This window comes from Alternaria postmessia (assembly GCF_024291825.1).
Source record: "Alternaria postmessia strain BMP 2775 chromosome Unknown scaffold_22, whole genome shotgun sequence".
Lineage (NCBI taxonomy): Eukaryota > Fungi > Ascomycota > Dothideomycetes > Pleosporales > Pleosporaceae > Alternaria > Alternaria postmessia.
Genome location: NW_026260095.1, coordinates 289,210 through 314,180, shown reverse-complemented (window position 1 = coordinate 314,180; position 24,971 = coordinate 289,210). Strand labels below are relative to the sequence as shown.

At 50.9% G+C, this 24,971-nt stretch overlaps 10 protein-coding genes across 10 annotated transcripts; 5 read left to right on the top strand and 5 right to left on the bottom strand.

The window, feature by feature from the left end:
- Positions 1-1,448: 1,448 nt before the first annotated feature.
- J4E82_004645 (uncharacterized protein) lies at positions 1,449-3,196 on the bottom strand (the record flags this gene model as incomplete). The annotated part of the gene is made up of 4 exons (XM_051730921.1): positions 1,449-1,777; positions 1,830-2,602; positions 2,653-2,962; positions 3,013-3,196. The coding sequence occupies 4 exons, from the start codon at positions 3,194-3,196 to the stop codon at positions 1,449-1,451; spliced, it is 1,596 nt and encodes a 531-aa protein (XP_051589402.1).
- A 751-nt stretch (positions 3,197-3,947) lies between these two features.
- On the top strand, positions 3,948-5,569 carry J4E82_004644 (uncharacterized protein; the record flags this gene model as incomplete). The annotated part of the gene is made up of 2 exons (XM_051730920.1): positions 3,948-4,695; positions 4,749-5,569. 2 exons carry the CDS (start codon positions 3,948-3,950, stop codon positions 5,567-5,569), a joined length of 1,569 nt encoding a protein of 522 aa, XP_051589401.1.
- A 108-nt stretch (positions 5,570-5,677) lies between these two features.
- On the bottom strand, positions 5,678-6,412 carry J4E82_004643 (uncharacterized protein; the record flags this gene model as incomplete). The annotated part of the gene is made up of 1 exon (XM_051730919.1): positions 5,678-6,412. The coding sequence occupies one exon, from the start codon at positions 6,410-6,412 to the stop codon at positions 5,678-5,680; it is 735 nt and encodes a 244-aa protein (XP_051589400.1).
- Positions 6,413-7,116: 704 nt separating this feature from the next.
- On the bottom strand, positions 7,117-7,751 carry J4E82_004642 (uncharacterized protein; the record flags this gene model as incomplete). Its single annotated transcript, XM_051730918.1, has 2 exons — positions 7,117-7,465; positions 7,522-7,751. The coding sequence occupies 2 exons, from the start codon at positions 7,749-7,751 to the stop codon at positions 7,117-7,119; spliced, it is 579 nt and encodes a 192-aa protein (XP_051589399.1).
- Positions 7,752-8,239: 488 nt separating this feature from the next.
- J4E82_004641 (uncharacterized protein) lies at positions 8,240-9,799 on the bottom strand (the record flags this gene model as incomplete). Its single annotated transcript, XM_051730917.1, has 1 exon — positions 8,240-9,799. One exon carries the CDS (start codon positions 9,797-9,799, stop codon positions 8,240-8,242), a length of 1,560 nt encoding a protein of 519 aa, XP_051589398.1.
- Positions 9,800-10,632: 833 nt separating this feature from the next.
- J4E82_004640 (uncharacterized protein) lies at positions 10,633-11,856 on the top strand (the record flags this gene model as incomplete). The annotated part of the gene is made up of 1 exon (XM_051730916.1): positions 10,633-11,856. One exon carries the CDS (start codon positions 10,633-10,635, stop codon positions 11,854-11,856), a length of 1,224 nt encoding a protein of 407 aa, XP_051589397.1.
- A 1,371-nt stretch (positions 11,857-13,227) lies between these two features.
- Positions 13,228-15,700, top strand: J4E82_004639 (uncharacterized protein; the record flags this gene model as incomplete). Its single annotated transcript, XM_051730915.1, has 4 exons — positions 13,228-13,618; positions 13,671-14,516; positions 14,567-14,733; positions 14,783-15,700. The coding sequence occupies 4 exons, from the start codon at positions 13,228-13,230 to the stop codon at positions 15,698-15,700; spliced, it is 2,322 nt and encodes a 773-aa protein (XP_051589396.1).
- Positions 15,701-17,620: 1,920 nt separating this feature from the next.
- Positions 17,621-18,700, top strand: J4E82_004638 (uncharacterized protein; the record flags this gene model as incomplete). Its single annotated transcript, XM_051730914.1, has 2 exons — positions 17,621-17,742; positions 17,872-18,700. 2 exons carry the CDS (start codon positions 17,621-17,623, stop codon positions 18,698-18,700), a joined length of 951 nt encoding a protein of 316 aa, XP_051589395.1.
- A 2,549-nt stretch (positions 18,701-21,249) lies between these two features.
- J4E82_004637 (uncharacterized protein) lies at positions 21,250-22,943 on the bottom strand (the record flags this gene model as incomplete). Its single annotated transcript, XM_051730913.1, has 5 exons — positions 21,250-21,783; positions 21,832-22,150; positions 22,207-22,532; positions 22,583-22,624; positions 22,683-22,943. 5 exons carry the CDS (start codon positions 22,941-22,943, stop codon positions 21,250-21,252), a joined length of 1,482 nt encoding a protein of 493 aa, XP_051589394.1.
- A 671-nt stretch (positions 22,944-23,614) lies between these two features.
- J4E82_004636 (uncharacterized protein) lies at positions 23,615-24,645 on the top strand (the record flags this gene model as incomplete). Its single annotated transcript, XM_051730912.1, has 2 exons — positions 23,615-23,648; positions 23,702-24,645. 2 exons carry the CDS (start codon positions 23,615-23,617, stop codon positions 24,643-24,645), a joined length of 978 nt encoding a protein of 325 aa, XP_051589393.1.
- Positions 24,646-24,971: the final 326 nt, after the last annotated feature.

Here is a 24,971-nt window from a genome sequence, read left to right as displayed (position 1 = left end):
AATGCCAGCCGTGTACTGTCCCAAGAATTCTGCTCGATGCAAGAAGCTGAAAATTGGAACTGGATAGATGTAGTCGTAATAAGCGTCAATATGTTGCCGGATGACGGCTCGATCGCACCCAAGAATTCTGGGTTCATTAGCTATAATAGTCTCAATTGAGTGAGTTCATGTACTTGTCAATATGTTCAGTGGCAGAAGTATCTGGACTCGCTGTGACCTCACTCCCGGTTGTCGGCGTGCCGTGCGTTGCCCTGCCGACATCATCCCCTCCCGATTGGTTAATAATTTGTTCGACAGAAACCAGACTTCTTTTGTGACGTTCTCCAGCGCGGTATTGGCGAACCGAAAGCGTATAGTTGCATGGAATGTTGAGCTCTCGACAGCGGCGACAGCTAGGAGTTTCACCTGTGCATCGCGATCTCTGAGAACGACATGCATCACATGCTCGCGTGCCTCGCTTTCGAGATGCCACCGGTAGGTTGCCAACGTCGGCGATTGGGGTGGTAGCAAGGCCCAAGGAGCATTGAAACCCCAGTCGCTTACATGCATCGCAACTAACTGGGCCGCCTTCACATCGAACCTGTAACCTGAGGTAAGCATTTACTGTATAGGCAGTCGAGGATCATTACCTTTCTTTGCCTACACTGAGCGCAGGCTACCATTTTGGACGTTCTTTGCAGCCAGAACAGGTTTGCTAGGTGGGACCAGGTCTTTCGTTATCATCAAATTTCCGAGCGAGTTGTCGCCGCCAAAGATCCTAGCCACCACCACATGGTAGCAACACAACAGTTTCGGACAGTGATCATACTCTCAAGACCATCGGTTACTGAGACCCGGTACGGGCCTACGGGTCGTGCTGGATGTGTCTAAACAGGGGGCATATGGCGAAGAGTGGATGAAGCCGAACTAGGAATTAGCGTCCGGCTGTCGGCATCTACGAGCGTCGATTGGCCACATGGCTGGAGCGAACTACACAGTCTGTAGCAAGCCCGACGACTTTGACGTCTGCAAGGTTCAATCCCATCCATTCTACCACATAGTCGACAGCCAAGCTCACCAAAACTCGTCGCCTTTTTTCCATTCACCATGATTTGTATAGTTCTGAACGACCATTAGCGAATCATCACCCCACCGCAATTGCCACTCATCAAGTGCGACCCGGACAGCTGTCAGTGGCACCAATCCTCTCAATCCTTGAGAGGCACAACCAGGGCGAGCGCGTCCGTGGATCTTGGAAGTACAACCCGGGACTGTCTGCTCACTCTCAGGTTTGTCATTAACCGGAACCAATTCATGAATGTAACGGTAATACTTTTCTATTTCTAATCACCTCATGGCTGTGGACTGATATACCGCAGATGGATGCAATCTACTGGACTGTTACATGGACTTCATATCCTCGCGCCTGAATGTTCTCGAACTCAAGCGACTCTGCGCTCCATGATAGTTTATTGGAACCTGGATGCCTCTGCTTTGAACTTCCGAGCGCTGATCTTCTCGTGAAACAGATGATCTAGGGTCTCCGGTGTCATGCCCTTTGTTTCTGGTAGCCTATAGTAGGCCCAAATCAACAGACATACGTTCAATATAGCAGCAGGAAACGCTGCCTTCCCCTTAAGATCCCACTTGCTCGGGTTGAGCATGTACGGCGAGATAACGACGTTGATGATGGAAAGGAAGTAGTACATGTTACGACCAAGAGCGATTGTCTTATAGCGCAACTGTACTGCGCCGACTTCAGCGGCGATAGCATAAGGAATTGGACCAATCGTTATGCCTAGCACAGCGTTAGCTCTGACAAGTATTCGGAATCAGGAGCTTATACTTACCGTAGGTGAAGAACCAAATCATCAATATGGATGATTGTGCCCATTTGATGCTGGAGTTGCTGCCTGCGTTTGGCGCGAACTCGAGAAAAGCAACAATCCACATGATCGGCAGCATGATGGCTAAACCTGCAATGTAGATGGTGCGCCGCCCCATCCGAGGCTGCAAGAACCACGACGCGCATGTACCAACAAAAGCCATACCAAAGACACCCATCGTAAGATTGAAAGAGTCGCTTGGAGCGAGTCCGGCGAGGGTGAAGAAGTAGGTCGTGTATCCCTGGATGATGAAGCCAGGAAGTATTTGTCCGCCCCAAGAGAGCATTGCAATCTCTGTCCTACGCAGATTCGTGCCCTTGAAGCAATCCAGGAAAGATCCACCAACCTTCAATTTACGCTCCAGTGCAACGGTATGCTGCATCATGGCAAGACGATGGTCGTTGTCAACTATCCCAGAAGGTGCGCTTACCAGGCGGTCCAGCGTCTTCCTTGCTTCATCGATACGCCCTTTGCGAACGAGCCACCAAGGGCTCTCTGGTGAGAACCAGGTGGCAAAAATCAACACTGGTGGCCACATCCACTGGAGCGCGAACGGGACTCTGAAAGACCACTCCGACTGCACCGGTAACATGCCTCGTAGGACACCGGTCGCAAGGATTCGTCCGATGACCCAGCAAAGATTGACGTATGTCGTGAGGTATCCTCTTAGTGCCATAGGGACGATCTCAGCGGCGTATGTCGGTGTTGCTGCAGCGAAGAGGCCCCAGGTACACGCACTACGCTTGTTAGAGTTTTCCAGACATCATTTTTGGGTGCCATCAAATACCATAACAACTCGCCTGCAAACAGTATCTCAACGCTTTGCGCCGTAAAGATTATAGCGACAAATCCAGCCAGGAAGCAATGCGCTGCAATCATGACATATCGGGGTCCGTAGCGATCACCAAGGTATCCACTGGCAAACACGCCAAAGATGAGACCGATCAGTGATGCTAGACTTAGACCCAGCTGCCAGTCTGCATCAACCTGCCATGTACCGTTTGGCAGTTGTTTACCGTACTTTCGATTAAACTGGGGAAATGCGTAGAAGGAGCTGATGAGCTGCATGTCGTAAGACTCCATGATGGTGGCCATAGCTATTGACAACGTAAGTGACAGTTACAAGATCACAACCCCGCTTACTCACAGATAGTAATAGACCAAAACACGGCTTTTCGATAATACTTGAAGGCAGCCTTCAGAGGCATTGTCTTCTCCTGTTCTGTGCCTCGGACAGCTTCGTCTTCATACCCTGTAACGTCTTTATCTGGTTCCATAGCTTCCATCGTGGTCATGGTGTTCTTTTCTTCTTGTGAAGTATCTGGTGCCATAATATCAGAGTCTGTCAATGTACTTCGTTCTTGTCTGGGCAGGAATGAAATATGATTTCCGCAGCGTTTGAACTGCGTTATATCTGCATGGATCACTTCTAGTCAACCTTATATACAGCACTGGGTCAAGCCTCATTGGGCCTTCTTCGGCAAGCGGGTAATGGAAGCTGGGGCAAAATCTGGGGATGCAAAGATGTCCTGCAGGATTTCATTAAGCCACCTAGGATTGTCGGCCGTTTGCAGCTCCGGTTGGTCGCGCCTAAGCAGCGATCAAGTCGTGCTTCTAGCCATAATGACGATATCCGATACCACATGAGTCGCGGTACTTTCTCAAGATCATGTGGTACGCGCCAAAGTCTTGTCGGACGAGTTCTCACTTGGTTGAGCCACCGACAGGCATCGGTTACCAGATTTGGACGAGCCCGACACCCGTAGCGTGGGATCGCTCCACTCAGACCTCCGCATCGCGTGTCTCCTCAGCCCGTCTGCTCTCTTGCGCCCAAGCTACTATCAGTTTGCATTACCGATGAGACAGTGCAGGATGCATTCCCGAGTTTCTTCGAGCCAGTTGCGGCTTATGCTTGTCCGCATAACGGCTAATCACGCGTTTAAGAGACGCGTGGTGCCCTAGCATGACATCTCCCTTCTTCCACCATTCCTTTATTTATGATTATCGAAGTTATTCAAACCATCCTGACAGAGATTACGAAAGTGAGCGCGCGTTAAAAGCTTTCTCAGTATTATACCGAAGATGGCGACACAAGACCGCCCAAACATCATCTTCATGATGGCGGACGATCACGCCTCAAAGTCCATCTCCGCCTACGGCGCTGGCATCAACCACACCCCGAATCTTGACAGAATTGCCAAAGAGGGCATGCTATTCAATCATTGTTATGTAACGAACAGTATTTGTACGCCGTCGCGTGCTGCAATTTTGACAGGAACCCACAACCACGTCAATCTGGTCATGACACTCAACTCCGAGATCAATGAACGCCTTCCCAACGTGGCCAAAGCCCTGCAAGCTGGAGGCTACCAGACAGCAATGGTGGGGAAATGGCACCTTGGCGAAGGTAAGGGACACGAGCCAACAGGTTTTGACTACTGGAGTATTGTGCCTGGGCAGGGCGAGTACTACGATCCTATGTTTATCGAGCCATCAGGTACAAAGCGGGTTCCAGGATATGCAACAGATATCATTGCCGAGAAGAGCCTGGACTTTATCAAGAACAGGGACAAATCGAGACCTTTCTTCGTCATGTGCCATCACAAGGCGCCGCATCGTAGTTGGGAATGCGACCCGAAGCACAAGCATCTGTACAAAGATCCAGTTCGATTACCAGATACCTTTACAGACGACTACAAGAATAGAGCCAGGGCTGCCAAGATCGCAAAGATGCGCATTGCAGACGACATCACATATCATGACTTGGGATTGGTCCAGCCTGATGGCGGCAACGAAGTCGGTGAGAAACTGATCGATATATACTGGTGGAGTGAGCGCAGCCCATTTCTTTTCTACTTCTCGGCGTGCTGACTTTCCTACTAGATGATCGAAAGATTCCTAACCCTGAAGATGTTACCAAGATGCGCCTTCTCGATAAAGACGACGGAACCGTCTTTACTTTCAAAACCCCCGCAGAACTCGCCGAGTTCAAGTACCAACGATACATGCAACGCTATCTTCGCACCATCCAATCTATTGACGATAATACGGGCCGAATGCTAGACTACCTGGACGCAGAGGGTCTCGCGGAGAACACAATCGTAATCTACACCTCAGACCAAGGCTTCTTCCTTGGAGAGCATGGTTGGTTCGATAAGCGCTTCATGTATGAAGAGAGTTTCCAGATGCCGTTTCTGGTACGCTGGCCCAAGGAGATCAAAGCAGGATCCGTATGCGACGACATCATTTGCAACGTGGACTTCGCGCCAACGTTTCTTGATGCTGCGGGTCTGCGCATACCGAGCTATATGCAGGGCGTATCCTTCCGCAAACTGCTACAAGGCCAGACACCTTCGGATTGGCAACAAGTTGCATATCACCGGTACTGGATGCACAATGACATGATTCATGCAGCATATGCGCATTACGGTGTGAGGGACCAGCGATACAAGCTCATCTACTGGTATAATGAGGACTTTGGGATTGAGGGTGCGAGACCAGCGGATGCCGAGCATAAAGAGTGGGAGCTATTCGATTGCCAGGAAGATCCGTTGGAACTGTTCAACGTGTACGCCGATGCAGGATACAGGGATGTGGTAGAACATATGACACGGTTGCTGGAGGATAAGATGGCTGACATAGGGGATACACCAGTGCACCCAACGAGGAACAGACCTGGTGGTCTCATCAAAGGAAGGATATGAGGATGGATGTAACGCGATAATGTTATTACCAGATTACAGATGCTCTCGAAGATTCTTGCTCCTTTTGCTACAAGCCGCCGTTATAGCTTCCGCGTCTGTGTACCTTACTCAACCCAGAAGCTCTGCATAATATTCGACTCGCTTTTTCAATGTTTCACATTCGTCCATAGATTGGTTGAGCAACAATCGCAGCTGCGCCCTGTCTTCATCTTCCTCCTCATCTAGCCGTGTATATCGCAACATGTTCCCAATCTCTGTTTTGTCAATCACTTTCTCCAGGTCTCTTTTCTTCTTTTCCAAGTCTGTCAGCCGCTCAAGCAGCTTAATCTTCTCAACTCGCAACTGCACGATATCATTCATGAGTCGGACTGTTCCGCTAGTGTCTTGGGATTGGTTGATTCCATTCAAAACATCCTCGAGTGTATCTTTGCTACTCTGGAGCTCCTTGCGGAGTTCCGCTACAATGTCGTAATTCACTTCGTCCGTTGGAGGCTCATTTTTCAACCCTACTTGATTACGCTGCAAGTCCGTTTGCTCCTCTTGATACTGGCTTTTGAGGCTTTTGAGATGATGCTCAAGTTTTAGTCGTACATTCAGTAGGTTGTGGATCGTACGCTCTCTTCCGAAAGGGCGGGTGGCGCGTGAAAGCTGCACAGAAAGAAAGATATACTCCCTGTAAAGATTCTTGTAGGTCCTCTCAAGGTCGACACGTTCCCAGGCGTCATCGCACTGTTCGGGCGTGAAGTGTGTTGGGCTTGTGGATAGCATGGTCGGCGGATCTGGCGAATTGATACTTGGTGCAGAGAAGAATTCAAATGTTAAGATACTCGAATAGTATATCATGGCTGTTTGTGCCACGTTTGCTGCACTTGCATGATCTCAAATCATCACGCATAAAGTTCCGATTGTGGCAATTTATGGAATGTCGGCAGACCGTATTGTGAAGACATCCAGCAATACTTGATAAAGTGAAAGCTCGGCATCATAGGCACGCAGACTACAGTTCAGCTGCTATGGCGTTCTGAAGGGAGGGCACTGCATCCATCTGACACACCATATCCTCCCTATACAGTTCATCGGCGATAAGAAATCTCCTCACTCAATGCTGAGTACAAATTGGCTGGACTGCTGCGATACAAAGACCCGCAGAGTTCTGCTCCAGAATTACGATGCATTTGAAATACTGTGCCATATGTTTGACTCTCAATATAGACGTGGCGGGGTCCAGCATAGTCCTATGTCACGACAGGCGTGCGAAGAAAAACACTAGATTCGTAAAAGAGTGCAAAAGAGAAAAGCCAAGACGTTTGGCATGACGCAACGGGAGGGAAGTTGCTAAATTTAAAGATGAATCTAAGATGATTTGTGTAAATGATGCCGTAGCCAACATTTGTGTTGAAAAGGCACTGAGACTCGAAATGGTATACCATGAACGCCATGCTCTTATTCCAAACGCCATATATCCGATGGAGTGCGGAACTCGCTGCCTCTGTGGAGCGTTGTCCGACTTGCTCTCCACGACTAATCGTTCCGTCTCCAGCTATCATCTACCGCCTTGCACGGACATTGAAGGCACTCTCTTCTGCAGCTTTGTATGAATCGAAGGCGAACAAGCTGACAAAGTACAGCGCTGCGAACCTCACGACCAAGTCGCTCAGTCCGCCGTTCCCGAGCAACATCCTTTGTAGATTGGCAAACGGGCTCTCGCCGACGGGACGGCTAGGTTCAGAAGCTGAGCCGAGTGTACGACCCTTAGTCTGGAAAACAGCAGAGGCGGCACCTGGGCCAGATGTGTCACTGGCAGCTTTGCGGACGGCGGCTGTGAGGGCGGCGGGGTTGGCGCCACGGATGGTCTCGACTACAGATGAGGATTTGATGATGAGAAAAGTTGGCATACTACACGACCGACATTAGCTCCCAGTCCCTATATGTGTCCGTGGTGGTATACTTACGCGCTAACGCCGTACTTCTTTGCAACCTCCTGTTGACTGTCCACATCCACCTTGACGAACTGCATCTTGCCAGGCTTGGTCTCCTTCTCTGCCAAGCCCTGGAAAACGGGCGCGATTGCTTTGCATGGCCCACACCAGTCGGCGTAGAAGTCGACAACCGTGTATGTCGACTGCGAGAGGAGCTGGGAGAAGTGCGAAGACGACGTCACGGGTATGATCTTGCCGGGCATGGTGGCGGGGTTTAATTTCGTAGATTGATTTCTAGTATACGATCGGTTACTACGGCAGCGTTCGAGGGGATCAGATCAGGGAGTTCGTGAAGTTGAGTTGTTATGGTGAATGCTGTGGCGGGGAGGACAGCTTGCGGCGTGGATGCGCCATACGGAGCTCAAGCGGGTCGGCCGCCGAGGCTCATCCGCATATGGCTTTAGTAAGCCAGCCTTTGCCATAGTCTCCTCTCAACGCGTGCAACACGCGATTTGCCACTGAGCATCATCAACACCTGCGAATAAAATCACCCTAGGCGCTAGTTGTGCCTGTGATGGTTCATGAGCAGGTGTAGGTGTGGGACGCTACACGACGGTGTTCAACAGCACGGACAAAGTCACTTGTATCTTTCCATGACTGAGTACAAGGGAGTTCCAGTGAAAATGTTACTCGAATTCTTCCATGACTAAGAGGAAGACCCTGGTTATTTCACACCACTTTTATCATGGTCTCAAACCTGACGTCTGAACCTCCTCAACGGTCTTTGCTTATCAGCTGGCTGGTCAGGATCCCAACCGACTAGGCAGTTCACAGTCTCAGCTCCAAGTCCCGGGTCGTTGATGCGGTCACCAGTCGGCATGCGGAACTGTCCCATGAGCTTGACATATGCATCGAGCGCGTCTACCATAGTCTTCCCCAAAGCCAATGCCTTCTCCGCCCTAGTATGCGAATAGAAAGTCAGAAGTTCGAGCGCATCATCGCGCATTCCATTGTCAACCAACGTCTTGGCAGTGCGCTCTACCCATTCCATGTCCGCAAATGAAGCGTTTTCAAATCCATGTAACATATTCTGGACAATGGGTAGGTATGTTTCCGGATCCGAGCAAGTGTAATATAGCACCTGTTTGAAGATGCGACCAGCAAAGTGCGTGGCCTCCTGGTACTGGTAGTCGGTATCCAAGAAAGTCGAGGCGGCGTCCTTGTACAGATAGCGGTGCAGACCATACTCTGGTGGAACGCTCTTCACACCCAGCCACCACGGATTGAAAGGTGCCGTCACAGAGCCAGTCGGTGCAACCCAGATGCGAATCAGATCTGGATCCATGTCTGCGCGAAGGGAGACAACTTGGCCGTACCCGGCTTCGTCGTCCGAGATGCGGTAATCGCGAACGCGTTCGATGAGATCTTTCTCCGTCACCGGAGCCATCGCACGGGTAGCGTCCTCGAGAGCGGCTTGCGACATATACTTCGCGCCTCCGTCGCGAGCGGTGTATCCTTCCTCTTGAGGTGCGTATGCATTGAAAATGTTGAATGGCTCAGTACCATTCGGATTCCACCATCCTTGTTCGATAGCGAAGCTCACAATGTTTGGACTGCCCATGTAGTCTGAACTGTTCTGGAAATCGACGGGGAAATCCTCAATGTAGCCTGGGTAAAGCACGCGGACGTCGTTTTCTCCTAGGCGCTCTGCTGCCCAGAGCTTCTTGCCTCCTGACATCTGCCATACGACCCATCCTTCATTCGCGTCTGCAATCAGGTGCGAGTTACCGCCGTAATCGGCGTATCCGTATTCTGCTATCATTTGGCCGATGAGTTCAACACCTTCGCGAGCGGTGCTTGCCCGTTCCATCACAACACGAGCTAGGTCGGAGTATTGCAATCCAGTCTGAGGGTTCGGCGTCATGGCAATGAGGTCGTCACGGTTTTGAGCCCAGATGTCCCGAACACCAACGCCCTTCTCATTCACGCCGCCGTTCGTTAGAGGAGGGGGAAAGCCTTCGAAGTCGGAGTATTCCATAGAGAGATAACGGAAGGTATGTGGTACTTGGGAGATGTTCATCAACTGGCCAGGCATCGATGCGTCTTCGGTTACTCCGACGGTAATCGTCGCGTTCGGGGCGTGATCTTTGGCTGGGAAAATCTGAAGCCAATGCGAAGACACTTCCTCTCCAGTTCCACCTAGCATGACACTACCATCCTGCGTCAGACCTTTTCCGACATAGAATCCATAGCTGGCTCGGGCAGGCCTCACGAGGCTCAGGAGTCCTACCGCAAGGAATCGTGTGAGCATCTTGTGGGTTGGTGATGAAGATTGGGTCGCAAGAACCTCCAAAGAGAACCTCAGCCTTTTTCTTCTCCATTGCAAGGGTGGGGGTACCTTACAGCGGACCGACTACGTCAGATAACCCCGAGACGGCATATTGCGGAGATCAAATCGACTGGAGAAGGTCAAGCTTGTAGTGTTGGAGACCGGTTCGACGGGCCTTGGCAGCTGAGTCGTGAACGGGTTCGGAGATATGTGCGGGCGCAATGGCCGCTCACTACGCACGTCAGTCTGTCCGCTCGCAATCTCTGTCATCTGCAGTCATGATGACCCATGACAACTGTTGCATTCAGATGCAGTCGATGCTCGGTGAGAACAGTCAAAAATGAGGAGGCGGGCCACGCCCGGTTAGCAGCCACTACGCTAATCATGCACGAAGGAGCGGATCGTCGTGTATGACTCTTTCGTCTCGCGGCTCCTTCGCTGCTAGCATACATCTACCACCTCTCTAAGGTGAGTAACCTCATAGTCCAGTGAATTTCGTCGCGAACCCCGACGAAAAAACTGGTCCACAATCCTTCGTACCTGCCAGATGCAGCTCCTTCATCCGTGTGGCGCCCTCGTTAGGTGTTTGCATGCCTTGCGCCCTTCTGAGGAATGTTATGCTGGTGCCTGCAAGAAGCGCGCAGGCGGAAACCTGCCGACTGTGAGCTTGATATAGGCGGGTAAATGGTTGAAGACAAGGTATAAGTATTGTGAGGCATCCAGGCTGCCACGTATCTGCCCTATACTTCTCCTCTAAGTTTCATCTCAACCATACCAATATCATCGCTTTTGGTAATCACAGGACCCAGCCCGCCATGTCTTCTCTGTCAGCATCTGATACTCCACGCCAGCGTATTCGCAATTTGTTGCCAACGCTGTATCTTGGCCGTTATCAGCCCGGCCCCAAGAATAGTTTGACAGACGTTCCTGGTGTACTCGTGCATACGGAATCCATCCATTCATCGCCTGCCTATCCTGACGCACCGCCGAACGACATCAACACAGGCGTAACAACCATTCTGCCGCGCAAAGATTGGTTTCACAAAGCCTGTTTTGCAGGCATATTTCGTTTTAATGGCTCTGGAGAGATGACTGGGGCTCACCTCATCGAGGAGATGGGCCTCTTGTTTTCTCCTATCATCATCACGGGTAGCTTCGGCGTTGGCTCAGCGTATAACGGCATCTACGAATCCGCCATCCGTGATAACTGCGATAAGAGCGGCAAGGTCGATTGGTTCTTGCTGCCTGTCGTTGCGGAAACTTTTGATGGCTTCTTGCACGATGTATCCAAGTTCGCTGTGACCCCGAAGCATGTTGTGGATGGCATTGACAAAGCGAGCAGCGAGTCAGTAAAAGAAGGGAACACGGGAGGTGGCACGGGTATGATCTGCCATTACTTCAAAGGAGGTACTGGATCGAGCTCTCGTGTAGTGCCAGGTGAAGATGGCAAAAGCTATACCGTTGCGGCACTGGTTCAAGCAAACTACGGCAAGATGTGGGACTTCAAGATTGGAGGCGCACCGATTGGCAGAATCATCTACGAAGAGCAGAAGCGGAAGATCGAAGAGAACCCCGATGATCCAGATCTGATGGCGCAAGCGAATCTGCTGTTCAAAGTGAAGAAAGAGAAGGACAAGAAAGACGGGTCTATCATCATAGTCCTTGCCACAGACGCTCCGCTCCATCCGCAACAACTGCAACGACTGGCTAAACGTGCAACCGTTGGACTATCACGCGTAGGCGGCTATGGCACGAATTCTTCCGGCGATGTCTTCCTTGCCTTCTCCACAGCCAACGAGTTGCACGTTCAGACTGTCACAGCAGGCCAAGCTTCTGTCGATCCGTACAAAGCGAGAGAGGTGCCAGTAAAGATGACTGATGACCAGACTATCAATGCCTTATTCGAGGCGAGTGCCGATGTCGTGGAAGAGGCCATATACAACGTGGTCTGTATGGCGGAAACGATGGAAGGCAACGGAAACAAGATCGAAGGGCTAAATCTGAGTCGAGTCAAGGAGCTTATGCAGAAGTACCTGTAGCGTCTAGGATATTGTCCTAATACGGTTTCCGTTCGATGGATATGATGCGTACAAGAATGCGTTAGTAGAGCGTTGTCTATAGAACCATCTGCAGTTGTTTGCACGAGGCTTGGATTGTCGTGCCAAGTACCAATTATACCAATGCAAGAAAGCCTACCATTTAGCCTCATGTGCAAAGGCAGGCGTGCTAGTTTCGGTTGCTGTACCCTCCGTTACGATTTGAATACTAATGCTTGTGTAGCGTGGATCGTTGTGTGATTCAGGCACGAGCCTGACTACAAGTGGCTGCATGCTTCAGGATCATAAATGGATCTTCGCGCACGTGCTACAACAGTCGCAAGGCTGTTTGTTTCAGCGTGGAGGCCAGATGCCATCTACCAATGACCGGGATGCGTAGATCTACGATGTCTGAGATCAGCAAAAGTTTGTGGAGAAAGCGTGCCGATTGACGGGAAGGCATATTCCTTAATTATCGCGCGGAGTTGTGGCGCAGACACGCATGGGAAGCGGGAAGCCGAGTGGGCGGGCTAGAAGACTGGCGAGGTGCTGCGCCGCTGTACCGGAGCTTCACCAGTAGTCTAGGCCTTCCCAGGTTGCTTTTACGAACACGATCGTCGAGCAGCTTTTCGATCAGCGGCCCCCGGTCGTTCGTTACCTGCTCATGGGACACTGCAGTGCAGATGATGGCTTCTGACTGGAAGAGGGAGGTGGAAAGCAATTCCGGAGGTGCTTCAGGTATTCGAATGGTGTGAAGGCGGTCAACGTTAAACTCCTCGGGTAGCGTTCCTTCCACAAATAGTGCAGAAGCATCGTATGTTGTCTCTTGGACGCGGATAGCTAAATTGAGCGACAGCGCGTCCTGGTGGTGAGTCTGTGGGCCACATGATTCTGATGGTTGTCTTTGCATCGAGATGCGAGGTCTGGACTCAGCGCGCGGTGCTGACGGGATGCCATGTTCTGCACTGGACGAGGCCAAAACTCTCAATCGTAGTAGCAGAAGAAGAATCGGAGAGTTAATAATATGGCTTTTGGATCTGATGAACAATGCTCTCATGGAAGAATACAAATACCATGGACGCACCGTGTGGCGGCGTCTTGAATTCCCATGGAATTTCCCGCCCGTGGCAGAAACCGGCTGCTGCCACTAGCGGGTGTCAAAAGTGGGTCGGGGCTGTGAGAGCCTCGAACACCCTTCTTTTCATCTACACGGTCCAGACCACCAGACACGACTGCGCGCTATCCTATAACGTCCTTCTCAGCTTCTGCCTGTCCGTGAGACCGTAGTCGCGGCATCTGTCATGCCGTGTGGCCACCCTCATATATGCCATTTCTCCCATTTCCCATCTTCTCCCACCACAGACGTCACTCCTTATGGCGATCTCTACCTTTTCTAGTTCCCCCATCCCAGACCTCACCGAGGTTCTGGAGCGGATTGGTCTGACCCAGTACGCTCAGGTACTATCCGAAAATGGTTTCCATAACTGGGAGAGCGTTGCAGACATTACCGAGGATGATCTGACGGCGCTCGAGTTCAAGCTTGGCCACAGAAGATTACTACAGCGCGAGATTGCCACGTACCGTGGGATTCCTCAATCATTATCGCTGGAGCCAGAAGCCAATTCACCAGAACCCACTTCCTTATCGACGTCCGCTTTGGAAAGCTTCACGAGACAAACAACAACCCCACCACCACGAGAGAAGAGGAGGTACAGGCGGCATCCTCGGGCAGATCCAAACGCGCCAAAGAAGCCAAAAACGGCTTGTACGCTCTTCTTACGAAAGTACCATCGGTGTTTGATCTAACATGCCGTCAGATGTCAACTTCGCTGACCAGCTCCGCACCGACCCTGAGGTCAGCCAACTGTCCTTTGTGGATATAGCTCGAGAGGTCGGCCGAAGATGGCAGGAGCTCCCCGCAGAGAGAAAGCGGGTATGGGAGAGCAATGCCGCTCGAGCTATGCAAGAATTTGAAGCCCAGATGGACGAATACAAGAAAACAGATAATTGGCGGAAGTATCAAGCTTACTTGAACGACTTCAAGACGCAGCAAGCAACCTCAATCTCCAGCAAACAACGACCGGGGAACAGTCGCTCAACGACAGATACTTCCAACAACACTAGACAATACTCACGTGCCAGTCCAATCTCCTCAGACAGTCCTGTGTCGCTTCAGTCCTCCAGTGTATCGAGTGGACCCGAAGCCGAAGCATGTCATAATGCATTGACGCTCGCATTCAGTGAGTTGGTCACCCTCAGGGGCGAAATACTCAACGGAGGTGGCGTTCAGCAGTTCAATCAAGGCTTTCTACCTCCCGAAGACCGTGTCCGGCGGTCCATGAAAGCGTTTGTGCGAGGGACCGGATCGCTTCTCTTCATGTGGACCTACGAACAGGTGAATGAGATACTTAACCGCATCTACCGGCCTCAAAAGCAGGTGGATGAGATGACTCTTGCTGAGTGTTTTACGGTTGCGGCAATGGGCGCACATTACGATATCGATGCCTTCCCCGACCGCATGCGACGACTGCTATACGCGTCTGGAACGCTTCAGTTCAATGAGCAGACTGCGAGACAAGACTACTTCCGTACAATGCGTCTATTACTCTCTCTGTCGTTCTACTCGCTACTCGAGAAGCACATGAGCGCCAAGTATTTGATTGGTATGTTCATTCCCGCTTGACAACCGCGCCACCAAGCTAACAAGCCACAGCTGCAGGATTGCAGATCGCCCGCTGGAAGTGTCCGTCTGCGCAAGCTTGGTCTCGCTCAGCCTCGGACGAGAATTGGAAGAAGATCTTCCGTAGCCTCGTGTTCATGGATTCCTGGCTCTCTTACACCCTTGGTTATCCCTCCGAGGTGACAGCCAATGATACCCAGGTATGTCGCTAGGCACATAATTTTGTGACCACGATACTAATATAGCCAGACTGCCTGTGTTGTATACCATCCAGATCAGCTCCCCATTGACGAACTCATACATATGCAAATTAGCAAGATCAACTTGATCGCTGCCGAGGTTGCAAAAACGTTGGCCTCTCCTGAATTGACTACCAAGGGAAACATCACGATGCTTGCCACAAAGTTGGAGAAGTGGCGCGAGGAGATTCCACACGCGTTACAAATTCCCACGCTTCTTTCGAGCGAAGCCCAGGATCTAACAGTCTACCAAAGACGTGCAGTATTCATGGTACATATCATGTATCTTGGTGCACTAGTCTTGTTATATCGCCAGCTGCTAGTCGCGTCGGCTGAAGCCCAGCTTATTGATAGCACGCCATCGCCTTTGAACAACATATCGGTCGAAGATGTTAAGAGATATCGGCAGGAATGTGCAATGGCAGCTCAGAACATTGCTCGCATGTTGGGACTAATCTCCTTCGATGGCACACTGACCAAGCGCTGCTGGATCATCATCTACTGGTCTTTTTCAGCCGCAATCTGCCTCCTCTTCAGCGCAACCACCAAACTCATGGATGGTCAGGTTGACGGTGTTGAGGCAGATCTCGCGTATGCGAAATCGTGCATGGACATGCTCGAGCCGTGCAAGCCATGCGAACCTGTTGCGGCACGTTATCTGGACACCCTCTGGCCGCTGTACGATCATTTGCTGGACGTCCATCGTCGGATGGTCGGCAGGTCGAAGAGCAGCATCTTCGCTATCCTCCAGCCTGACCCGAGCCTTTTGAGCCCACCTGTACCAGTATCGAAGCAAGAAATGGGACCGATTTCCGAGAAGCTTACAATGCTCCTTACGGATCCTTTTGGAAGAAAACAGGCCACCGACGGCACCCAACGGCGCATCCTTAGCAACGATGGATCATACTCGGTTTTCTGGTTCAGGTGAACGAAGCGTCCGAATCGTTATGTTCTCCACTTCTCGGCGACTTGATGAGGCAGAGAAGGTTTGGACGTCAATATTGACCCGGATACACGTTACAATTCGTTGGAACTATCACTATTGAGATGGCGATACAGACGCGTACCACGCGCGCGTCGACTTGACTAATTGGAACCTGGTACATGGCGCCCAGTATACTGGTAGCCAAGTCCGATAGACCCAAAGTCTACACCAGCTTGGGGTCGCTTCCCGCGACATGGAACTGTCATGCTGCTATATATGGCGCCATGCTTCAACGGCCACCACTCCGGCTTGCGCGACAAGATTCTGATCGATAGCGCAATTGCACGTTTCAGCCGTTCCTGACTAGCAACCATTCTAATGGATTGCAAGCTGGTGCATCTCCACATACACGTGGTAGGGGGTCATCGGCTGTGGAGGTGGATACGCGTAGGATACAGTGACGAAAACGAACAAGGACTAGAATTGTGGACATGAGCAGTAGTAATATTGGCTGGGCAGCGTCATTGGAATAGTAAGATGAATGGTTTGCGCCACGACAGCAGATAGTGTATCTAAAGCGGGAAAAATGGGAATGTATCGTGCTGTAGTGTCGATCACGGGAGCGCCCGTCGCCCGTAGCGTAAACGTTATCGTCAGCAAACTCGTACTTTCAGCTCGCACCTGAATCTATTATGGCAGTGTCACCAAAAACTTGACTAAGAAGATGTCGCGACTATTTTTCGGTCCCACAGAATATGGCATCGTCTCATCACTCATCATGTAGCATGTTGTGTACCATGATGAGTGATGAGACCGATCACGGCCGCGGTACAGCAAGTGATACGCGTAATTCGGATCCATTTTTCATAAACTAGACGACATGTTCAGCAACATAACCGACTCCTTCTCAGTCGTGCCTTTGTATTCCATCGTGCTTGAGGTGTAGACGATGTTGTCATGGCCTCTGCAGAATGAGGAGAAATGGCGCAGCTGATGTTGTCATTCTGCCGCTACGCGATTCCAATAGTGCGGCAGTCAACGCTGTCGCGATGTTTTTAGTGGCCTCGCGAACACTCGGGCTAGGGACTATGTTTATCGAAACGTGTTTCAGTGGGGTTTGCAGCAGCAAAGACAAGGTCGTCCTTGGCAGCAAACTGCTGTACCCACGAGGTGGGAGTCGTGCGATCGCGATGCGCGGTTTGATCGGCCTCAGTGCGGTCGGGGTCGGTGAAGCTGGGTTGCATCATTTTGAAGATCATGCTCGCAAATTGGCTTAGGGGAAGAAGCGCGAGAAGGTCGAGGGTACGTACGCGTGTATGTATGAGATAAGCAACATGGCGCCCCTCAAATTAACGAAGACACAACGGAGACAGTCGACCCCTTTCGGCGACGGTGAAGTTGGTCGGTCGGTCGATAGGTCGGTGGAAAAGTAAAAGGTTGTTGATGCGCTACAACGACTAACCGCCAACGCCGCGTTTTCTTTCCGAATCCGAAACGCAGATACTCCCCGGCCGGCAGTGAAGCCATCTGGCGCCAGCTAGTTGGCTACATAAAGTTGTCGTGGGATACGGGCAATGCACAAGCGTGGGCGGATAAGGAAAGGGGGGTGCGCCATATGCAAGTCTAGATCTACAATGGGATCCACCCCGGCAGCAGCAGCGGGTGGGACTCCTGGCATGAGGGAGGCTCGTTCGCGTCATTTGGGGGTGAAATAGGGAACGGCATCCGTTGCAGGGAATACTAATAATAATAATAACGTCGAGTCTTCTTTCCCTGGCATCGTGCTTGCTTTGCTTTGCTCCCCTCTTTCTCCTCTTGTTTGCTTTTTAGCCTTGTCGTTAAAGAAGCTTGTTCGTGCCGATTCGAGATAGACCGACTGCATACCGATGCGAAGCGAGACAGCCACGCCGACAGAGAGATACGATGGACTACGGATACGCTGCACCCATGGAGAGCCCTTTTGTGATCCCACATGAGGATGTCGAGGCCTTGGGCACTTCCAAGGCCTTTTGTGCGCTGAGGAGGCATTTGGCCAGAGATGCTGAGTATGTTGTTCCCTTGCCGCGTGAAGCAAGCTTATCTATCGCGCTGCCGTATCGCTCTCCACCTCCACATTCCTGCCCCAGCCTCACGACAGCATCAATTCGAGGAGCCAGCACTAACAGACATGGCAGCTTCTGCGCAACACACTCGCAATGTTCTCCCCAGGCGAAGCAGACATATCTCCTCCACCGCGACATGCTCCACGCCCTCATCATGCCCGTCGTGACCCTCTTCTCCCGCGCGTCAACACTGGCCTCGGCCGCACTCTGCACACAGCGCGCCTCTGATCTTGAGCTCGCCTTCTCGGGCGAATCGCGCAGCGCATTCATTGGCCTCCAATGCTTCATCACAGAGGAGGCAGACTGGTGCCGTACACGTGGATGTCCCGCATGCGTCGTCACCGCAACTCTGAGCACCGACAGCCACATCCGATTGACTATTGCAGCCAGCCTGCTTAGCACAGCAAACATCGCTACCCCAACGCAAGAAGAGCCACCGCAGGACATCGAAGACAAGACCCTTCCGCCGCTCCCTCACATCCTCCCCGCGCTCCAGCACGCCGTTATCAACGATCCGTTCTGGGAAGGCTCAGAGATCTGGGGCTACATCCTTTCGCGCGCAACACAACTCTCCGCCGGCATCCAAGCCCTCATTGCCGAATGCGTAAACCTCGAATCCCTCGTCTCATCACCTACCACCGAACGCCCCGGCTCAAAGCGTGGCTTGACACATCCCACCGTTCCTTTTGTTGTGTCAGGACAAGCAGTTCAGGAAAAGGGTGTCAAGCTCAGGAAGAGCAAGCTGGCCAAGCGCCAATTGAGACTGCGCGACGAAGAGGTGGAGCTCATGCGCAGAGTTGCCATGCAGTGCTGGGCTAAGGCTCAGGTACCCAAGCATGTCAGAGGAGAGGTGCTGGGTTTGGGCGATAGCAAGAGGACAAGGAGTCTGACCTGTCCGTAAACAACTACTTCGCATAGTCGGCAGGGAATGTGTCGAATGCGAGGGTGTTACATGGCGTTTCTTGGTGTTTGGCTCGCATATGGATGATACCACAGCATACCACTTTTCTTTGGGTTTGGTCTCTGATGCCACGGGGCTGGTTGGTCTCGGGGCGGTATTGGGCATATACACGGCTTTGGGACTTTTCCTATGTTCAGCATCAGATACTACTGGGGCACAGCGTCTTCTTTAGAGCGTCTAATTACATCTACTCGTTACTGTCAAGTAGATTCCCATTGAGGTCTTTCGAGCGTATGTGACGTCGCGTGGGTTGGCACGTGGGTGGCTTGCAGCTGCGCCCTAACACAGCCTCAGCCTTCCTTCTGAGTTGACCTTCCCCTACCGACACGACAAACCTATTGACTTCCTGTATTATGGAAACTTGCTACCAAAGGATGTCCACACAGCATTACGTCGCCTTCTCCACCTCCCGAAGCTAAGCGACTACAAAAAGTCAATAAAGGACTAGCCTACACGATCTACGAACCACTCCCACAGGGCGAGTTTATACGTGTTCTAAAACTCCAGCCCGGCAAAACCGAAGACGACATCCAGTGCAGCCTCGAGATCATTGACATAGGAACGTCAAAGGACGCATACGAGGCGATATCGTACGTCTGGGGCAATGCGAACGACACTATCGATGTGCAGTGTGACGGACTGCAGGTGTCAATCACCGTCAGCCTTGCCGATGCTCTTCGGAACTTTCGACATCCTTCCGAGCCTCGACTACTTTGGGCGGATGCCCTGTGTATCAACCAGAAAGATGACCAAGAAGAGGGACATCAGGTCAAAAGAATGGGTGAAGTGTACGCCAACGCAAAGTGCGTGCTCGTTTGGCTCGGATGCGATGTCAGCAATGTCGCCGAAGATACGTTCGCTCTGATTTGCGAGGCCAACACCCATTTTGGAGACTCGTTGGTGAAGGCGGGCAAGAAAGTCTCCAGAATGGAACTATTCGAGGAACCTTATCCTATCAGCATAGACCAGGACAGATGGTCAGGGGTCGTCAGACTTCTTCGAGCTTCCATGGTTCAAACGAGTATGGACTGTTCAGGAAGTCGCTGTCGCCGCCGAATGTCGCATGCTCTGGGGTTCAGCCAGCGTCGACATCGCCGATTTACTGGAGATATGTGTGTGGCTTGATCTAAACAGGGACTTCTACCTCACCATTCGAAGAATCATTGGGAGCATCCGCTATCGTTCTCGGAAAAGCATAGCCCTCTACTTTCAATACAATACCAATCGATCAGTATCATGGCAACAATCTCGAGTTGGATTGGCCTTTGTAGCCGCTAGGTACAAAGACCAGACTCTTTGTAAAGTCCTTCGCGCATCCCGAAGTCTGAAAGCTACAGAGCCTAGAGATCACGTCTACGCATTCTTGGGCTGTCCGGTCGCCAAGGACGGAGAGGGCCGCACGCTGGTAGACGCAGATTACACGTCCTCAATACACGACCTCAACATTCGTCTCGCCTGCGCGCTGATGAAAAGTCTCACAGAAGGACCACTCGTACTCTCGGCCGTTTACCACAGGAGTAGAGAGAGTCTTCTGAATGGTGGTTATCCATCATGGGTACCAGCATGGCATGTTTCTGGACGGCGTTTCGGGCGAATCATGGACCCAAGATATTGGTACAGAGCTAGTGGGTCCACGAAGTTCTTCGCAACCATTAGTCCTGACGAAGAAGGCTTGTTGACGGTTGGAGGTTTCGTCTTCGACAAAGTTGTTTGGATTTCCAATACGATACAGCATGATCGAGAAAGCTTGAGCTATATACACCCGAATCCAACGGTCCGCGGATCAGACGAATTGCCCATCGATACCTTATCAGATCATGTAGTTCAAACGGCGACTGGATTGGGACTTGCAATACGTCGAGAAGTCATTGTTCGTACATTGATGCAGGGCTATCCAGCAGAACGTTCCAATGAGTCGGTTTCTGATGAACGTCAGAAAGAGCACTTGGAAGCATACAAGAAAAAGACCCGTGTGGCCCGCTCGAGTGGTGTGAAGGCCGTAGAGTGGACGGCGAGAGAGAAACAACATGCATTAAGGTTTGAAGAAGATCTGCATCCAATGAACCGCTCAAAACTATTTTTGACAGTAAATGGGCGGTTATGGATATTACCGCGTGGTGACTTGGTTGAATTTGGTGACATATGTTGCATTATTTTTGGTGCGACAGTTCCTTTCCTCCTCACACGAGTGAAAGACGGCCGACACAAGCTCGTAAGCGATTGCTATATACACGGCGCAATGGATGGTGCAGTCGTGCAACAGTTCGCTGGGAGCGACCTTAGTGACCGTCGTATCATTATCGAATAGATTCCCATACAGCATTGTTCACCTGCTTCTTTGTTCTCAGACGGTTTTGATGTTATCATGTGACGCGGTGTATTTCGATGTGATTGTGAGTAACATGAAATCCACAAAAAGTTTCTGAAGCATACAACAACACGTACTGTAGTACTCTGTGTTCGTCATTACGGCTTAGGATGTTCTTTACCTAGATCTGATACCTAAAGTCTGGTTCGCGATCTGTGTATTGCTTTCCAGCAGGCATACTATATCCTCGTGCAAGTTTAGCATCCTTTCTCTTCTCTCTCCTTCTGTAGATCGCCTTGATAATCCACCACCCACACCACGCAAAAGCCAAACAGCCCAAACTCCACGCATGACCCAAAGTGTACTTGGGCGCTGCGTTGCTTTGGTAGATTTGGCCAGATACCACGCCGCCGATGTTGGTGAGGGTTAGAAGGATTCCCAAAGATGCAGCGCGTTTGCCATCGGGCGCGCAGTTTGCGGATAACCAGGTGATGTTCCCGCCAGTGCAGAGGAAACAGGCAGTCGCGATAAGATAAGTAGCGAAGTATTGTACGTACGGGCTGACAGGAGATAGTAGAATGGCGTATCCGGCGATGCCTATAGGCGCCATCAGGATCAGTGGTAAGAATCGAGTTTGGTAGCGATCCGACAGATATGCGCCGATCGCATATACGATTGCTCCCCAGACGTTGACAGGAATGACGAGATATTGCGCCTAACCATGTGAGCGTTGTGTTGAAAGATACAAGGCACTTAAGCATACCTGTTTCGTGGAAAAATTGAACCCATTCCTGATGATGATGGGCAAGAATGTACCAAATCCATACAGAATCGTCACGACTGCGATCTGGATGAAACCATGAACCCAGCTCTTGATGTCCTTTGCTGCCTCCTTGATATCGGCCTTTCCGTAATGCCCAGAGCCCTCAGAGTCGGAGTATGCTTGTGTCCGATGTGCACGCTGGCGCATGAGTGTCTTCTCTTCGTCGTTGAGGAAATACGCTGTTTCGAACGACTTTGGGACAAGGAAGATGCAACAAAATGCCCATATCACTGTAATAATGCCCTCGATAATATACAGCCTGAATAGTTTGTTAGTCGAACAAGGCCCCTGAAAGGTACGATGCCTACGACTTACCACCTCCATCCGGACCACCCAGCTACTCCGTTCATGTAGAGGATGCCAAATGCGATAAGGCCACCGAAAGCTCCCGAGAGCGCTGATGCTATGAAGAGATATGCGATTCGAATACCCAGCTCCTCTCTTGTGTACCAATTGCATAGAAATAGTGTCATCGCTGGAAACAAGCATCCTTCGAAGAAACCTAGGAAGATGCGTGTGGTGACTAGGCCGGCGAAGTTTTGCACAAAGCCTGTGCAAAGACATGTGATACCCCAGCAGAATGTGATGGTGGGGATAACTCGGTTAAAATGAAGCCTCTTGACGAGGAGTGAGGTTGGAAACTGTTTATGATCAGATATGCTGAGCTAAAGGAGTCATATGCAGTACGTACTTCAGCGAGAATGTAGAAGATGTAGAACACTGACACAGCAGTCTATGATTTTGTCAGTCTTGATACATATCCCATTTTGCTTACCAGTGTCTTAACGTACGTTCAGTTCGCTTCCCTTCAGCCCAATATCCGTCGTCATACCCTGCGTCGCAGCGAATCCAATGTTCCCACGATCCAGATAGCTGATGAGCATCAGCATCATCATGACTGGCGCAACAAAGCAATCCAGTTTCCGCCGCAGCGCATCCTCCTTTTTCTCGTTTTCGATCGTTTCTGCACTTTCATCTTGCTCAAGATATTCGCGCTGCACTTCTTCATGCTTCTCGTCGGTTACTGAACGCTGAAGATCTGTTGTCGCCATGTCGAGGAGAGATTGAGAGCGAAGGTGAACTAGTAGGTATATAAGAACAGAACAATTTACAAAGCTCCATTCGATGCCAGATCCAAGTCTTTACTTGCATTATGCATGATTGACCATGAAGCGTCTTTCCGGCACGCAGGTGCGCCATGCGCTTTCCTGCGTCCATTACCCGAGTCCATCGTTCACGGCTGGCTAGCTCTTCTCCAACTTCCATGGGTACTCCATCATTTCCTTCTATGCGCAGGAGGCCTAAAGTCCAAAATACATGAGGGAACTGCATATCGACGTCGGTGGCGAGGTTCAAGGTATTAGCCGGCTCTCAATCTATGAACGCTGCGGAGGTGGAGAACCATGTGGTTCTCCAAAGCGGGGTGAGATGCGGGGCTAGGCTTGGGGAACCATAGCGCCTCTCAGAATGAGGAGAGCTTTGAGCTTGACGAGATCGTCTGCGGTGGAACATCTTTGGTGTACCATGTTTGCGGGGACATTGATGTTGGTGTGCTTGTCGCAGCTGGGACTCCAAAATAAACATTACGCTACTCAGCACGTCGTTCACACTAACGTCTGTTTACGAGAACCTTAGAGACCACCTGCGGAAGACACTCCCATATTTCATAAGAAACAAGCAGCACATGTACAGAAATCGAAAAAGCGAACTGATTCTGTAAACCATGTCTTCACCAAGCAAGACTGTGGCCTTCATTGGTGTGTTTGTTCCAGGCTATCTCGTCATCTCCTCTGACACTGAAGAACCACAGGTCTCGGTGTAATGGGATATCCCATGGCCCTCAACCTTCGCAAAGGTCTCGACTCTTCCCACACCCTCCTGATCTGCGACGTATCCACCTCCGCCCTTGAGAGATTCCAATCAGATGCCTCAGGCCAAGGCCCAGTGGAAATAGTGCAAAGCGGATATGATGCAGTACAAAAAGCAGATACCGTCATAACGATGCTTCCGGATTCGAATGCCGTGAAGAAGGTGTATCTTGACAAGGAAACGGGAGTGGTCGCTGGTGCGGAGAGACTACCAGAAGGCGGAGAGAGAAAGCTGATCATGGAATGCGGTACTATCGAAACAGCAACAATCCTAGAGGTCGCGAAGGCTGTGGAGAGTTCCAGCGCAAGCAAGATGTTGACCTTTGTCGATGCGCCAGTTTCGGGGGGACCGATGGGTGCGCAGGACGGCACGTTAGCATTCATGGCTGGCGCGAACAACAAGGACATCTTCCCTACCGTGAAGCGATATCTGAGTCATATGGGCAAACCAGATGCGATATTTCTCTGTGGAGACATTGGGGCAGGCACAGCCTTCAAGGTCATTAACAACTACCTCAGTGCCATCACATCGCTCGCCGCTTCTGAGGCACTGAACATTGGTTCAAAGATGGGCTTGGACGTCGCTCTGCTTACGGATGTGATCAATGTCTCTGGCGGCCAATGTTGGGTCACTAGCAAAAGTAACCCAGTACCCGGTATACAAGCAAACGTACCAAGCTCGAGGGGATATGAAGGCGGATTTCGCATTGAGCTCTGTGCAAAGGTACTAGGCATGGGTAGTCAACTTGCCGAGATGGTGGGAGCGCGCACTATACTGGACAAGCCGACGTTAGAGGCATTTGGCGAAGCGATGCAAGATGAAAGGTACAAAGGGAAAGACGCAAGGGTGGTATACAAATGGTTGAACGAGAGTGAGCGAAAGTGAAGCTTGAATCGTATGATATTCGGTTCCGTTAGATGTATGCTGGATTGGAAATATTATATGACTTGTTCTTGTCAACAGACAGGATAGCCTGATATGCCTCAAGGTTTCCTGTAGCAGTGCGTACGATATCGAAAACCCTTGAAGTGTGCTAAGCACTTTTATGGTGACATTTGAGGCCAGTTGACGGGCACTTTAAAGTATGTTGTTTAATTTCTCTTGCTTCGTTATTTCGCTACAATGGTAAGGTGTAAACCACTTTTAAAGGCGAAAATATAAGAACATCAAGTCATAGCAGCATTAGCCATATCCTTTGGAGCCCGACGCAA